The 16,034-nt window shown below is 43.1% G+C and overlaps 1 protein-coding gene across 1 annotated transcript in view; it reads left to right on the top strand.

Annotated features, from left to right (window-relative positions):
- LOC137779344 (protein starmaker-like) overlaps positions 1-8,118 on the top strand; it is a 9,104-nt gene extending 986 nt beyond the window's left edge. Inside the window, exons 2-8 of the mRNA XM_068567006.1 lie at positions 1,254-1,309; positions 2,835-2,870; positions 2,978-3,004; positions 5,972-6,862; positions 7,318-7,347; positions 7,516-7,562; positions 7,829-8,118. Of these exons, the coding sequence (XP_068423107.1) occupies positions 1,254-1,309; positions 2,835-2,870; positions 2,978-3,004; positions 5,972-6,862; positions 7,318-7,347; positions 7,516-7,523 (1,048 nt within the window). The 3' untranslated portion in view covers positions 7,524-7,562; positions 7,829-8,118. The remainder of the gene's footprint in view (positions 1-1,253; positions 1,310-2,834; positions 2,871-2,977; positions 3,005-5,971; positions 6,863-7,317; positions 7,348-7,515; positions 7,563-7,828) is intronic.
- The last annotated feature ends 7,916 nt before the right edge of the window (positions 8,119-16,034 follow it).

The raw sequence follows: 16,034 nt of genomic DNA on the forward strand, positions 1-16,034 counted from the left end.
ACTTTTACTGTCCTCAGTATTCAAGTGTACTTGTGTCTGGGCAGTTTAAATCCAGCAGTATTCAGGTGTACTTGTGTCTGGGCAGTTTAAATCCAGCAGTATTCAGGTGTACTTGTGTCTGGGCAGTTTAAATCCAGCAGTATTCAGGTGTACTTGTGTCTGGGCAGTTTAAATCCAGCAGTATTCAGGTGTACTTGTGTCTGGGCAGTTTAAATCCAGCAGTATTCAGGTGTACTTGTGTCTGGGCAGTTTAAATCCAGCAGTATTCAGGTGTACTTGTGTCTGGGCAGTTTAAATCCAGCAGTATTCAGGTGTACTTGTGTCTGGGCAGTTTAAATCCAGCAGTATTCAGGTGTACTTGTGTCTGGGCAGTTTAAATCCAGCAGTATTCAGGTGTACTTGTGTCTGGGCAGTTTAAATCCAGCAGTATTCAGGTGTACTTGTGTCTGGGCAGTTTAAATCCAGCAGAAGGACTTCAGTGTTTCGGCATAAAGCAGCAGTCTTCTCTGCTTGTTCACCTGACACCCGACACTCCTGAAGAACCTTAAAGCTTTTCTGTCTCTTTGAGTATTTGAGCTGTTTTTTGTTTCTTTCTATACGTTGGAAAAGAAGAGACGCTTTGTTTTGTTTTTCTCTGTGTGAGAAACAAAGAGTCACAGTCTGTTAACCCTTTTGGTGGAAGACTGGTTTCCCCCAGCAGCGACTCAACACTCGCCACATTGTTCACTTTCTTTCCCTAAAGTTCTTTACTTTGGGCTTTTATTGTCACCTTGTTTACTTTCTCTACTTTATGCTCTTTACTTTCAGAACTTTATAGTCTTTAGTTTACGGTCCTTAGTTTAGTCTTTATGTGCAGTCTTAACTTTACAGTCTTATGTTTACATTATTAAAACCGCTTATCCTGTTTAGAGTTGCGGGGCGCTTGAGCAAAAAATACTAATACTTTGAGCTAGAAACTGATACAACCCTTGGATGGTACAGTCCACATATTGGTGTTATTACAATGTTAAATGGTACAGTCCACATATTGGTGTCATTACAATGTTAAATGGTACAGTCCACATATTGGTGTCATTACAATGTTAAATGGTACAGTCCACATATTGGTGTCATTACAATGTTAAATGGTACAGTCCACATATTGGTGTCATGGCGTTGTTACTTTGTTTTCAGATGATTACAATGCATATTCCTTCTGACTGAGTGGAACGTCTTTGTGTGTGACGTCAACTCGTCGATGTGTGTGTTCACAGGTGTGTTATCCTGCTGCTGGTTGCCATGGCAGCTGTCGCTCTCGCAGCTCCAATAGGTGAGCTATGACATCATCTCTCCATTCCTCTTTCTGTCTCTCTATCGGTACAGACCAAGTCTCTTCATCATCGAGGAGGACGGACCGAGGAGGATCGGGGAGGAGGAGACACGATTGAGAAAGCGCGAGCCTCCAAGAAGTGTTTTAACGCTCGTCATTGTTCAGTGATTTGATTGGACGCTGTGTCTTTCTCAGTATTTTACAGTTAGTTATTGAAGATGTTGCGTTTCTTATTATTATTACGCTGCTTTCTTATTTTTCTTCTTACTGCGTTTTGGGGGACTTGTCATACTCAAACTCACCAGGTGTGGACCGCTTGTCAGGCCTGGTAAAAATAGCAGTCTGTATAGGCATAAAAAAGTACCAAGAAATGTCTCTAGCGCCCCCTAGAAGTTGCATCAGCGACGCGCATTGCCCAGATTGTCCGATTGACTTGAAAAAAGTCACACATGTCCGTCTCCAGCTGCTCTACTAAAAAGCTTCTCAGACCCAAAAAACTTCTGCCGATCAAAATTTTCCGCCATTTTGAATTTGGTGTAAAACGCGTTTTTGCACTTTTCTGGAACGCTTGTTCCAATTCACACTAAACTCTCTGTGCATCATGAATAGAGCTGTATGTTCACGGAGGAGAAAGCTTTTCGATATCTCACTGCGTTGAGGAGAGTCAGACCAATTAACCTCTTAGGGGCGTGTCTTGTTTTGAAATACTCATAACACAACAAACTATATGGACTTATGACTTTAAACTTCTTGTGTACGTGCACATTGCAGCCCTTAACATGCAATAAATCAGACGTGTGGTTCAAACATTAGGGAGCGCTACAGTAATTCAGGCAATTTGGTATTTTTGCCAGATTTTTTTGTCATTATTCGCCTTTTTTCCTTTCTTCTTGATGTATCTGCTACAATTTTTATCTGATCGACTTCAATTCTGTTCAAGGATGATCTCAAGACCCTTTTCAGTATGGCTCGTGTCTCGACGTGACGTGGCCCCTAAAGACACACCCATTTTGTGCGTTGTTATGTTATAGAAAGCTGTTTATATATATATATATATATATATATATATATATATATATATATATATATATATATATATATATATCCTCACTCTAGCAGGACGTTCTCGGCCAGCGACCTGCAGGCGTCCCCCTGACATGCTGGAGCGAGGACCCGATCACAGCTGCTAGCAGCTTTTAATTCATGAATATATATTTATTATTATTTCATTATGATCCGGCTGTGATCAAATGATCTGAAGTCATCAGAAACAAACATGTCTTCATGTGACTTTTTAGAGGAACGGAATGAGATTCTCAGCTGGCTAATCGAAATAAGTGAACAGCCAATCAGATCTTTGATCAGGTGACAGCAGGTGTTTCCCATCATGCATTGTGACAAATTTATTTCACGCACTTTCACTTTGTTCTACGATGTTGTTATTCATGAATATACTACTAATACTATTATAAATATTATGAATGAATGAAGGTGTGTTACAAATATGTTTATTTCTATATTTCAGGGGACAATTCAACGCAGACAAGTGAAATAGACAAGGGTAACACAAACATAGACACACAAAAGTACTGTGTAATGAACACAAAGTACTGTATATTAAAAACAAAGTACTGCATGTTTACCTGTCTGAACTTTGTTCTGTTTCAGAGTCCGTGGAGGTCACTGAAGCTCAGGGTTCGTGTTTTTTACTTCAAATTTAGGTCAAAAGATACTAAATGTGTATATTTAATGTAACCACTTATACGACAAAAAGTACCTCATCACTGAGACCAATACTACAGGAAGTACCTCATTACTGAGACCAATACTACATGAAGTACCTCATAACTGAGACCAATACTACAGGAAGTACCTCATAACTAAGACCAATACTACAGGAAGTACCTCATTACTGAGACCAATACTACAGGAAGTACCTCATAACTGAGACCAATACTACAGGAAGTACCTCATAACTGAGACCAATACTACAGGAAGTACCTCATTACTAAGACCAATACTACAGGAAGTACCTCATTACTGAGACCAATACAGGAAGTACCTCATAACTAAGACCAAAACTACAGGAAGTACCTCATTACTGAGACCAATACTACAGGAAGTACCTCATAACTAAGACCAATACTACAGGAAGTACCTCATTACTGAGACCAATACTACAGGAAGTACCTCATTACTGAGACCAATACTACAGGAAATACCTCATTACTGAGACCAATACTACAGGAAGTACCTCATTACTGAGACCAGTACTACAGGAAGTACCTCATAACTGAGACCAATACTACAGGAAGTACCTCATAACTGAGACCAATACTACAGGAAGTACCTCATAACTGAGACCAATACTACAGGAAGTACCTCATAACTGAGACCAATACTACAGGAAGTACCTCATTACTGAGACCAATACAGGAAGTACCTCATAACTAAGACCAATACTACAGGAAGTACCTCATTACTGAGACCAATACTACAGGAAGTACCTCATAACTAAGACCAATACTACAGGAAGTACCTCATTACTGAGACCAATACTACAGGAAGTACCTCATAACTGAGACCAATACTACAGGAAGTGCCTCATTACTGAGACCAATACTACAGGAAGTACCTCATAACTAAGACCAAAACTACAGGAAGTACCTCATTACTGAGACCAATACTACAGGAAGTACCTCATAACTAAGACCAATACTACAGGAAGTACCTCATTACTGAGACCAATACTACAGGAAGTACCTCATTACTGAGACCAATACTACAGGAAGTACCTCATTACTGAGACCAATACTACATGAAGTACCTCATTACTGAGACCAATACTACAGGAAGTACCTCATTACTGAGACCAATACTACAGGAAGTACCTCATTACTGAGACCAGTACTACAGGAAGTACCTCATAACTGAGACCAATACTACAGGAAGTACCTCATAACTGAGACCAATACTACAGGAAGTACCTCATTACTGAGACCAATACAGGAAGTACCTCATAACTAAGACCAATACTACAGGAAGTACCTCATTACTGAGACCAATACAGGAAGTACCTCATTACTGAGACCAAAACAGGAAGTACCTCATAACTGAGACCAATACTACAGGAAGTACCTCATTACTGAGACCAATACTACAGGAAGTACCTCATTACTGAGACCAATACTACAGGAAGTACCTCATTACTGAGACCAATACTACAGGAAGTACCTCATTATTGAGACCAGTACTACAGGAAGTACCTCATTACTGAGACCAATACTACAGGAAGTACCTCATTACTGAGACCAATATTACAGGAAGTACCTCATTACTGAGACCAATACTACAAGAAGTACCTCATTACTGAGACCAATACTACAGGAAGTACCTCATTACTGAGACCAATACTACAAGAAGTACCTCATAACTAAGACCAATACTACAGGAAGTACCTCATTACTGAGACCAATACTACAAGAAGTACCTCATTACTGAGACCAATACTACAGGAAGTACCTCATTACTGAGACCAATACTACAGGAAGTACCTCATTACTGAGACCAGTACTACAGGAAGTACCTCATAACTGAGACCAATACTACAGGAAGTACCTCATTACTGAGACCAATACTACAGGAAGTACCTCATAACTGAGACCAATACTACAGGAAGTACCTCATAACTGAGACCAATACTACAGGAAGTACCTCATTACTGAGACCAATACTACAGGAAGTACCTCATTACTGAGACCAGTACTACAGGAAGTACCTCATAACTGAGACCAATACTACAGGAAGTACCTCATTACTGAGACCAATACTACAGGAAGTACCTCATTACTGAGACCAATACTACAGGAAGTACCTCATTACTGAGACCAATACTACAGGAAGTACCTCATTACTGAGACCAGTACTACAGGAAGTACCTCATTACTGAGACCAGTACTACAGGAAGTACCTCATAACTGAGACCAATACTACAGGAAGTACCTCATTATTGAGACCAGTACTACAGGAAGTACCTCATTACTGAGACCAATACTACAGGAAGTACCTCATAACTAAGACCAATACTACAGGAAGTACCTCATTACTGAGACCAGTACTACAGGAAGTACCTCATTACTGAGACCAGTACTACAGGAAGTACCTCATTACTGAGACCAGTACTACAGGAAGTACCTCATAACTGAGACCAATACTACAGGAAGTACCTCATAACTGAGACCAATACTACAGGAAGTACCTCATTACTGAGACCAGTACTACAGGAAGTACCTCATTACTGAGACCAGTACTACAGGAAGTACCTCATTACTGAGACCAATACTACAGGAAGTACCTCATTACTGAGACCAGTACTACAGGAAGTACCTCATTACTGAGACCAATATGAAATACACGTTTTGTGACAAACCAAACATGAGCTATTTAAAACCACATGTACTTTCCTGAAAGCTCAATGAGCAAAGAACTCTTAGATAAAAGTACTACTTGTACTACTGTTATTACTTATTTTACTACTGCTTACAACTTCCATCTGGTTCACCAGTCATTAATGTTACTGCCTGATGCCATTAGAGCAGCACAATGATCAATAACTTTCACCCCAGAAACGATTGATAAGTGTACAACATCTTCAACCCGCAGATCCGCCTGCTGGGGATTCTGGCGAGGACAGCGTGACCTCAGCAGAGGATTCCAACAGCAGCCAGGACGATGGCAGCAAGGCCGGAGAGGACGAGTCACCTGAGACGACCGCAGAGGACGAGGACGAGTCACCTGAGACGACCGCAGAGGACGAGGACGAGTCACCTGAGACGACCAGAGAGGACGAGTCACCTGAGACGACCGAAGAGGACGAGTCACCTGAGACGACCGAAGAGGACGAGTCACCTGAGACGACCGAAGAGGACGAGTCACCTGAGACGACCGGAGAGGACGAGGGCGAGTCACCTGAGACGACCAGAGAGGACGAGTCACCTGAGGCGACCGGAGAGGACGAGGACGAGTCACCTGAGACGACCGGAGAGGACGAGGACGAGTCAGCGGCGCCAGAGGAGGCTGAAGAAAAGGGTGAGGAGGAAGTAGAGGCCAAAGCGGAAGTGGAGAACGAGGTATCAGAGGACACCACCGGAGAATCTGAGCAGGGGGAGTCATCAGAAACAGAGGCCGACGATGACGCTCAGACGGAGTCAGATGAGGGCGAAAAAGAGTCTGAGGAGGAAGTAAAGACAACAGAGGAGGAGGACAAGAAGGACGAGGAGGAGAAGGAGGAGGAAGAGGAGAGCACCGAAACATCAGATGTTCAGGACGATAGTACAGAGAACCTTAATGATGCTGATGTTGGGGATGGGCCTGCGGCTGATGATGATGATGCTGATGATGCTGCTGATGATGATGATGCTGCTGCTGCTGATGCTGCTGATGATGCTGCTGCTGCTGATGCTGCTGATGATGCTGCTGATGCTGCTGCTGCCGATGCTGCTGCTGCTGATGACGACGCAGCTGATGAGCCGGTTCAAGAAGCGGTTACTGACGGTAAAACTTATATCTGCATTGGTCAGAAGTTTGTTGTGTTTTTAAACATTCAGAAGTGAGAGTTCATGTGGTCTTTATCTTTATAAATGGAGATGCAGAAAGTCAACATAACAAAATCAACATGAAGAATGTAGAGATCAGGATTAAGAAATGAAGAGTTCATGTATTTTATATTGAAACATGACATTTGAAAGATTCAGACAAAAGAATTCAGAGGTCAAGAATAAGAAAAGGTTCAGGTTGAACATCGAGAGCCCAAGGTGAATCTTTACAATGCTTAAATACATCAAAGAGTTAAGATTCAAGAGGATTCCACAGGAACACATAAAGAGTTTAGGATAAGAAGGTAAACCTTCAGGTGCGAGGAGGATGACCTGAGAAGTTCATGATGAGAACCGAGGAGACGCCAGGAGTTGGTTAGGGTTAATGTATTTTCATCTTGTTTCTTGTTGCAGACTCAACTGACACCCCCAACGGCGCAGAAGGTAAAGATCACTCTGTGACCTCACGCCACCTCACAGCTAACCACAGCTTTGAGAAACCGCATCAGAGTGTTTCCTGACATCTTAACGCAGCACAAAGAGATCATAAAAAACAGTATTCTACGTTTGAATCATTGTTTTATGAACCAGAACTTGTTCTTCTTTTCACAGCGATTTAGACACTCACCCTCTGAACTGTGGATGCTCACCGACTGCAGGTATGTCACCTGTTCACCGTTACACACAATCACACATGACCTGCAGGCTTTCACCTGACTCTAAAACCTGTGCTGCATTCAGGTAAAATGGGAATGAACATTACTGCTGACAAGAAACAAATGGCTTAATTAAAATGAAGAAAGTGTATTTCATCACTGAGAAAAAAAACTAGCTTCTCAATAATTCAAAGACAATTATGCAGTCAGTTCTGTTGTGCTGTTCATTAAAAATTAACATAAATAAATCTGTGTTTTCTTCCCATCAGAGCCACGCCCACAGTGGAGTCAGTTGCTATGACAACAAAAGCAACAAGAAAATGCTAAACTGCGATTAAACTTCAACCTTCAGCTTCCTGTTTGTTTTTGGTCTTCACCTCGTTCCTGATTGGTTGTTTCCATTTTACTTTTGGCTTTGGTCTGAATAATCTATCTTCCACCAATCAACCGGGTCTCTGCGCGCTCGTCCTCTAATCTCTCTGATGCAGAAACATGTGAGATCTGCTCTTTAGGTCCGTGTTTACGCAGAAGAACTGCTAATAAAGTTTGAATTGTCAAAACCCTGGGGCTCTGAATCTTCATTGTCTGAAACCATCATAATTAATATGATTATATATGAGAGAACAAAGCTAAGAACACAACAGAGAACACAACAGAGAACTAAGCATAAAATGAACCAGGCATCAAACCAGGCAACATACAAGGCAACATACCAGGCATCAAAAAAGGCAACATACAAAGCAACAAACCATGCATCAAAAAAGGCAACATACCAGGCAACAAACCAGGCATCAAACCAGGCAACATACCAGGCATCAAACCAGCAACATACCAGGCAACAAACCATGCATCAAACCAGGCAACAAACCAGGCATCAAACCAGCAACATACCAGGCAACAAACCATGCATCAAACCAGGCAACATACAAAGCAACAAACCAGGCATCAAAAAAGGCAACAAACCAGGCAACATACCAGGCATCAAACCAGCAACAAACCAGGCAACAAACCAGTCAACAAACCAGGCATCAACCCAGGGAGCATCATCAGGGACCCCACTCAAACAAATTTGTAATTTTTGTCGTGTTTAACACACAACATCTTGACACTGCATCACGGTAAAGACACAACATGTTCACAACACTGCATCATGTTAAACACACAACATGTTCACAACACTGCATCATGTTAAACACACAACATGTCACACTGCATCACGGTAAAGACACAACATGTTCACAACACTGCATCATGTTAAACACACAACATGTTCACAACACTGCATCATGTTAAACACACAACATGTCACACTGCATCACGGTAAAGACACAACATATTCATAACACTGCATCATGTTAAACACACAACATGTCACACTGCATCACGGTAAAGACACAACATATTCACAACACTGCATCATGTTAAACACACAACATGTCACACTGCATCACTGGCGGGGAAGAGGGGGAGGAGTCCGGGCGCTGGCGTGGAAGAAGGGGAGGAGTCAGGTCGTTGGCGAGTAAGAGGGGGAGGAGTCAGGTCGCTAGTGTGGAAGAGGGGGAGGAGTCAGGGCGCTAGTGTGGAAGAGGGGGAGGAGTCAGGGCATTGGTGTGGAAGAAGGGGAGGAGTCAGCTCGCTGGTGTGGAAGAGGGGGAGGAGTCAGGGCGCTAGTGTGGAAGAGGGGGAGGAGTCAGGGCGCTAGTGTGGAAGAGGGGGAGGAGTCAGGGCGCTGGTGTGGAAGAAGGGGAGGAGTCAGCTCGCTGGTGTGGAAGAGGGGGAGGAGTCAGGGCGTTGGTGTGGAAGAAGGGGAGGAGTCAGGGCGCTGGTGTGGAAGAGGGGGAGGAGTCAGGACGCTGGTGTGGAAGAGGAGGAGTCAGGGCGCTGGTGTGGAAGAGGAGGAGTCAGGATGCTGGTGTGGAAGAGGAGGAGTCAGGACGCTGGTGTGGAAGAAGGGGAGGAGTCAGGGCGCTGGTGTGGAAGAAGGGGAGGAGTCAGGGCGTTGGTGTGGAAGAGGGGGAGGAGTCAGGGCGCTAGTGTGGAAGAGGTGGAGGGGTCAGGGCGCTGGTGTGGAAGAGGGGGAGGAGTCAGGGCGCTGGTGTGGAAGAAGGGGAGGAGTCAGGGCGCTGGTGTTGAAGAGGGGGAGGAGTCAGGGCGCTGGTGTGGAAGAGGGGGAGGAGTCAGGGCGCTGGTGTGGAAGAGGGGGAGGAGTCAGGGCGCTGGTGTGGAAGAAGGGGAGGAGTCAGGGCGCTGGTGTGGAAGAGGAGGAGTCAGGGCGCTGGTGTGGAAGAGGAGGAGTCAGGATGCTGGTGTGGAAGAGGAGGAGTCAGGACGCTGGTGTGGAAGAAGGGGAGGAGTCAGGGCGCTGGTGTGGAAGAAGGGGAGGAGTCAGGGCGTTGGTGTGGAAGAGGTGGAGGGGTCAGGGCGCTGGTGTGGAAGAGGGGGAGGAGTCAGGGCGCTGGTGTGGAAGAAGGGGAGGAGTCAGGGCGCTGGTGTGGAAGAGGGGGAGGAGTCAGGGCGCTGGTGTGGAAGAGGGGGAGGAGTCAGGGCGCTGGTGTGGAAGAAGGGGAGGAGTCAGGGCGCTGGTGTGGAAGAGGTGGAGGGGTCAGGGCGCTGGTGTGGAAGAGGGGGAGGAGTCAGGGCGCTGGTGTGGAAGAAGGGGAGGAGTCAGGGCGCTGGTGTGGAAGAGGGGGAGGAGTCAGGGCGCTGGTGTGGAAGAGGGGGAGGAGTCAGGGCGCTGGTGTGGAAGAGTGACTCCTGAGAGCAGATGAAGTTCCTCGTAGAATGAAAACTGACCTCAGGTCATCAGAGGTTAACTTATCCTCACTCACACACATCCAGGAATAAGAAACAAAGATACAAAGTTTTGTGTGTGTGTGTGTGTGTGTGTGTGTGTGTGTGTGTGTGTGTGTGAGAGAGTGATATCTGTGAGAATAGATTCACCTGCAGAGATGAAAGCGGTGCTCAGGTCCTTTTCTAACTCACAGTGAGCTGCATCGTGAAGGTGATGAACACATGAACACCTTAATGCAACAATAAAATACAATACATTCTGCATTAGTAAAGTCATCATTTATAAAGCATTGTTCACTCATTTATTACTCTTTAATCTGTAAATCATAAACAGTTATAAATGTTTTCATATGTTATATGGATTCCCCATTTGTAAATGAAATATTAACGACTTATCGCTAAATAATTTATTCATGCATTTTTTACACATATGATCAAGATATGCACTAATGGTTAGAGGCTTTGTTAACAAACATGTTTCAGTACATGATTTATTCAGAAGTTATTAGTCGTTAGTTAAGTGTTAGTATCTATCATGAGCAGAAGTTAATGATGTTGTTTATTACTTTAACATATTCTGTTATTAAGCCGAAGGTTAGAGGTCTTCTAGCTTGGGTCCATGTTATTTAAAGATTTTACAAATGTTTATTAGTGATTAGTTTGCTGTGTGCAGAGTCTCACTGGGTTCACGTTACTTTCCTGTCCCACAGCTCTGGGTTTCAGGTGGCCGTCGGGATCAAAAGGTCCGGTGAGTTGCAGTCATTCATAACCGAGCTGGACCAGACTATACCTCAAAGTGCCCTTAATTCCTTCTCTGGACCTGATCCCAGCGACCAGCTCAGCTCCAGCTGGGTTCTGGTTTCAGGATGTGCCGCTGCAGATTGATGCAGACTCATGTTCTGCCCCGATTCCCACAAACAACAGGAGACCCACTTGCAGCTCCAGAAGCCGGGGGTTTCAGGAGGTCGCTGGGTTCCAGGAGGTTTTCGGGGGGAGCGTTATGGGTGCAGTTCAGAGGAATGTTGGCACCTTTGTCCTGCAGCTCGGTATCACTTTAATAAAGTTTCCTTTCTATACGTCCTCTAAGCTCGACCACACACAGTATCGCACACAAACACACACACAAATAACACGCACACACACAACTAACACACACACACTTAAAGATTAAGGCGCTGAAAGTGAAGGGCAAAGATGACTATGTATTACGTTATAGATTATTTTACCAAACAATGTTCTGATAATTAGATCCAATTAAACATCTTTTTAATCTCAGCAAAAACATGGATTAATCCAAATAATTGATCCGGATGAATTTAAGAAATGTAACCCGAACCAACGACCAGGACAGATGTCGTGTTATGGTTAACTCTAACCCACTAGAGAGCTACTAGTTAGGACTGGTTCAGGTCTATAGTTAGGACTGGTTCAGGTCTATAGTTAGGACTGGTTCAGGTCTATAGTTAGGACTGGTTCAGGTCTATAGTTAGGACTGGTTCAGGTCTATAGTTAGGACTGGTTCAGGTCTATAGTTAGGACTGGTTCATGTCTATAGTTAGGACTGGTTCAGGTCTATAGTTAGGACTGGTTCAGGTCTATAGTTAGGGCTGGTTCAGGTCTATAGTTAGGACTGGTTCAGGTCTATAGTTAGGGCTGGTTCAGGTCTATAGTTAGGACTGGTTCAGGTCTATAGTTAGAGCTGGTTCAGGTCTATAGTTAGGACTGGTTCAGGTCTATAGTAAGGACTGGTTCAGGTCTATAGTTAGGACTGGTTCAGGTCTATAGTTAGGACTGGTTCAGGTCTATAGTTAGGACTGGTTCAGGTCTATAGTAAGGACTGGTTCAGGTCTATAGTTAGGGCTGGTTCAGGTCTATAGTTAGGACTGGTTCAGGTCTATAGTTAGGGCTGGTTCAGGTCTATAGTTAGGACTGGTTCATGTCTATAGTTAGGGCTGGTTCAGGTCTATAGTTAGGGCTGGTTCAGGTCTATAGTTAGGACTGGTTCAGGTCCATAGTTAGGACTGGTTCAGGTCTATAGTAAGGACTGGTTCAGGTCTATAGTTAGGGCTGGTTCAGGTCTATAGTTAGGACTGGTTCAGGTCTATAGTTAGGGCTGGTTCAGGTCTATAGTTAGGACTGGTTCATGTCTATAGTTAGGGCTGGTTCAGGTCTATAGTTAGGGCTGGTTCAGGTCTATAGTTAGGACTGGTTCAGGTCTATAGTTAGGACTGGTTCAGGTCTATAGTTAGGGCTGGTTCAGGTCTATAGTTAGGACTGGTTCAGGTCTATAGTTAGGACTGGTTCAGGTCTATAGTTAGGACTGGTTCAGGTCTATAGTTAGGGCTGGTTCAGGTCTATAGTTAGGGCTGGTTTAGGTCTATAGTTAGGACTGGTTCAGGTCTATAGTTAGGTCTGGTTCAGTTCTATAGTTAGAGCTGGTTCAGGTCTATAGTTAGGTCTGGTTCAGTTCTATAGTTAGAGCTGATTCAGGTCTATAGTTAGGACTGGTTCAGGTCTATAGTTAGGACTGGTTCAGGTCTATAGTTAGGACTGGTTCAGGTCTATAGTTAGGACTGATTCAGGTCTATAGTTAGGTCTGGTTCAGGTCTGTAGTTAGGTCTGGTTCAGGTCTATAGTTAGGTCTGGTTCAGGTCTATAGTTAGGTCTGGTTCAGTTCTATAGTTAGAGCTAGTTCAGGTCTATAGTTAGGACTGGTTCAGGTCTATAGTTAGGACTGGTTCAGGTCTATAGTTAGGACTGGTTCAGGTCTATAGTTAGGGCTGGTTCAGGTCTATAGTTAGGTCTGGTTCAGGTCTATAGTTAGGTCTGGTTCAGGTCTATAGTTAGGACTGGTTCAGGTCTATAGTTAGGTCTGGTTCAGGTCTATAGTTAGAGCTGGTTCAGGTCTATAGTTAGGACTGGTTCAGGTCTATAGTTAGGACTGGTTCAGGTCTATAGTTAGGACTGGTTCAGGTCTATAGTTAGGACTGGTTCAGGTCTATAGTTAGCCGCAGCGACGTATCGTTGAACACAGAAACCAAGCTGTTTTTGAGAGCTCCGGTTACTTGTAAACACAGTTAAATTGTGTAATCTGAGATGCATTTTGTCCTCAGATTAAAGGGTCCATAGTGGCCTAACCCTGGCATGTTTGAGACACTACATGTCTGAAACATCGGTCACATGTAGACTGGTAAACAGCTCGTGGGCTCGGTGGTTCAACCCCATTTTAACTGGAAACTGATCCCCAAGTTGCTCCCAATGCTTCTGGTGGGATAAATTATATTTTCTCATAGATGTGGATGATGATTAAAAACAGTTTCAGTGCTACAAAAAAACTCGTAATAATCACAAAACTAGCGCGAGATATCCACAAGCGTACTTTTAACAGTTTATTCAAATTCACCTCTGGGGGAACAGATGCTAACACATTAGCCTAGCATAAAAAATCAGGATATTAATACTAAATTAGAATACAAAAACTGTGAATAACATCAAACTAGTGATGTCACAGGTCAAAGTTGAATTCAAATGGACAGGGAAATAAATATGCTCAGGTGACTGGTACAGGTAGAACTGCCCCTCCCCCAAAGCCTGCTGGGATACACTAGATGTTTGCTTCAATCAGTCACAGAATAGAAGTTGTAGTAAACAATATTTTTTTTCTGTTTCAGGAATATCAGTATTTACAGTAGTATTAACAGCAGTATGTTGCAGTATTGCTTGAGGTAGTTTGTAGTATTTTTTAAGAAGTAGTATCAGCAGCCCCTCCCCATTCTGTGTGTATAAATATGAGTGTTCGAAGGAGGAGCTGCAAGTCTTCTGCTGCGTCTCTTCAGTTCAACAGAAACACTTTGCAACATCAGCATGCTGCCAACGTGAGTGATACTTTATACTAAAGATACTACCTCGAGCACCAGCAATACTACCATGTTATACTCTGTTTTATAGGAGTGTGTATATCTGCAGGGACTTTTAACTTTCCTGTCAATAACCTTTTGTTTAACACTGTAGTAATATTAAAGTCATATAATACTCTGTACTAATGTAGCAATATTAAATTAATATAATACTCTGTACTACTGTAGTAATACTAAAGTACTTTTATGCTCTGCATTACAGTAGTGATTTTTAAAGTATTATAATACCGAACTAATATAGTAATACTAAAGTACTATAATACTCTGCACTACCGTAGAAATACCTCAGAACTTTATTCCTCTAAACGTATGAAGTAATCCTAAAGTACTATAGTACTCTGCATTACATTAGTAATAGTTAAGTCCTAAATTACTCTGCACAAATGTAAAATTATTACAGTACTATAATCTTCTGCACTACTGTAGTAATACCAAAGTACTACAATATGTAAACGTCTAAACTTTAGTATTATGGGCTTGGTCTACACTACTGTAGTATTACGGGGTTGGTCTACACTACTGTAGTATTATGGGGTTGGTCTACACTACTGTAGTATTATGGGGTTGGTCTACACTACTGTAGTATTATGGGGTTGGTCTACACTACTGTAGTATTATGGGGTTGGTTAGGGTTGAGTCATAATGAATTTTTGCTGGTTCTGAAATGTATTGATTACAGATGGCTATTAGATTGATGGTCACGATTGATGAGCAATACTTTTCATTGACTCCAACTGGTTGTAGTCTTTGTTGGGTTTAAGGGCTTAACCACCATTGGCATCCATCCTGCTCTGTCATGACAGGAACTTGTTGATCGTGTTGATGGTCGTCTTTCTGGCAACAACTGTTTCTACGGCTCCGGTCGAGGGTAAAAAGATTTCCTTCACATCTAATCTGATTTAACCTTATTAACAAAGTTAACCTTTGTGGAGATTCAACAGAGATTTCTTGTGTTCTCCAGAGAAGGAGCAGGAGGAGGAGCAGGAGGAGGCCATGGAGGAAGGGGAGCTGTCTGAGGAGGAGGACGGTAGGTGTATGTGTCTGTGTGTACGTGTGTTTGAGTACGAGAGAGAAACTTGCTTTTATTTTGAAAAGACAGCTTCCCTACAGTTCATATAAACTGTTAAAGTAGATCTGTGTTTCAACTATTCAAAATAATAAGACACAGATTATAAACAGACGTTGCTTCCTGTTATTTTTTTCAGGAACAGATGTCTCATTTCTCTAAAAACATCTTTTCTCGTTTCCTCTCTCCTCACGTGGTTTCCATACATGAAGTTGTTAAGGTTAAAGGTCAAAGTAATAGAAGACAACTAACAAAAAAACATAAGCGAAAATGTCTTTCAAAATGTCAAATGCTGTTCATCTTTATTGATATAATTATATGTTGGATGTTTGTTTCCTTTCCAGATGACGATGACTCCAAGAGTCAGGATCACCTGGAAGGTGAGATGACCTTTGACCTTTAACTCTAACATAAACACCACCAACATTTAGAAGAATGAATGTAAATATTTAAACCTCCTAATCCTGGAGTCTGTTTTTAATAAACTTCATCTGATGGAAACAAAGGTTTATTCAACTTGAAAATATGATACTCTGTCCTCCTCCTCTTCCTGCAGGAGTTGTTGGGATGCGGCAGACTACCACAATGGTGGCCGTAGCATCTGGAGGTTCAGGTGAGTCCACCCTGATCAGGTTTAGCTGGTTCCTGTCGGGTCGTAGGTTTCAGGGTCTCTGGTTGATGCTGCAGGTCTCTGGTTGATGC

This window comes from Clinocottus analis, unplaced genomic scaffold, assembly GCF_023055335.1.
Source record: "Clinocottus analis isolate CAN_PGR_092001 unplaced genomic scaffold, fCliAna1.0.p SCAF_74, whole genome shotgun sequence".
Classification (NCBI taxonomy): domain Eukaryota; kingdom Metazoa; phylum Chordata; class Actinopteri; order Perciformes; family Cottidae; genus Clinocottus; species Clinocottus analis.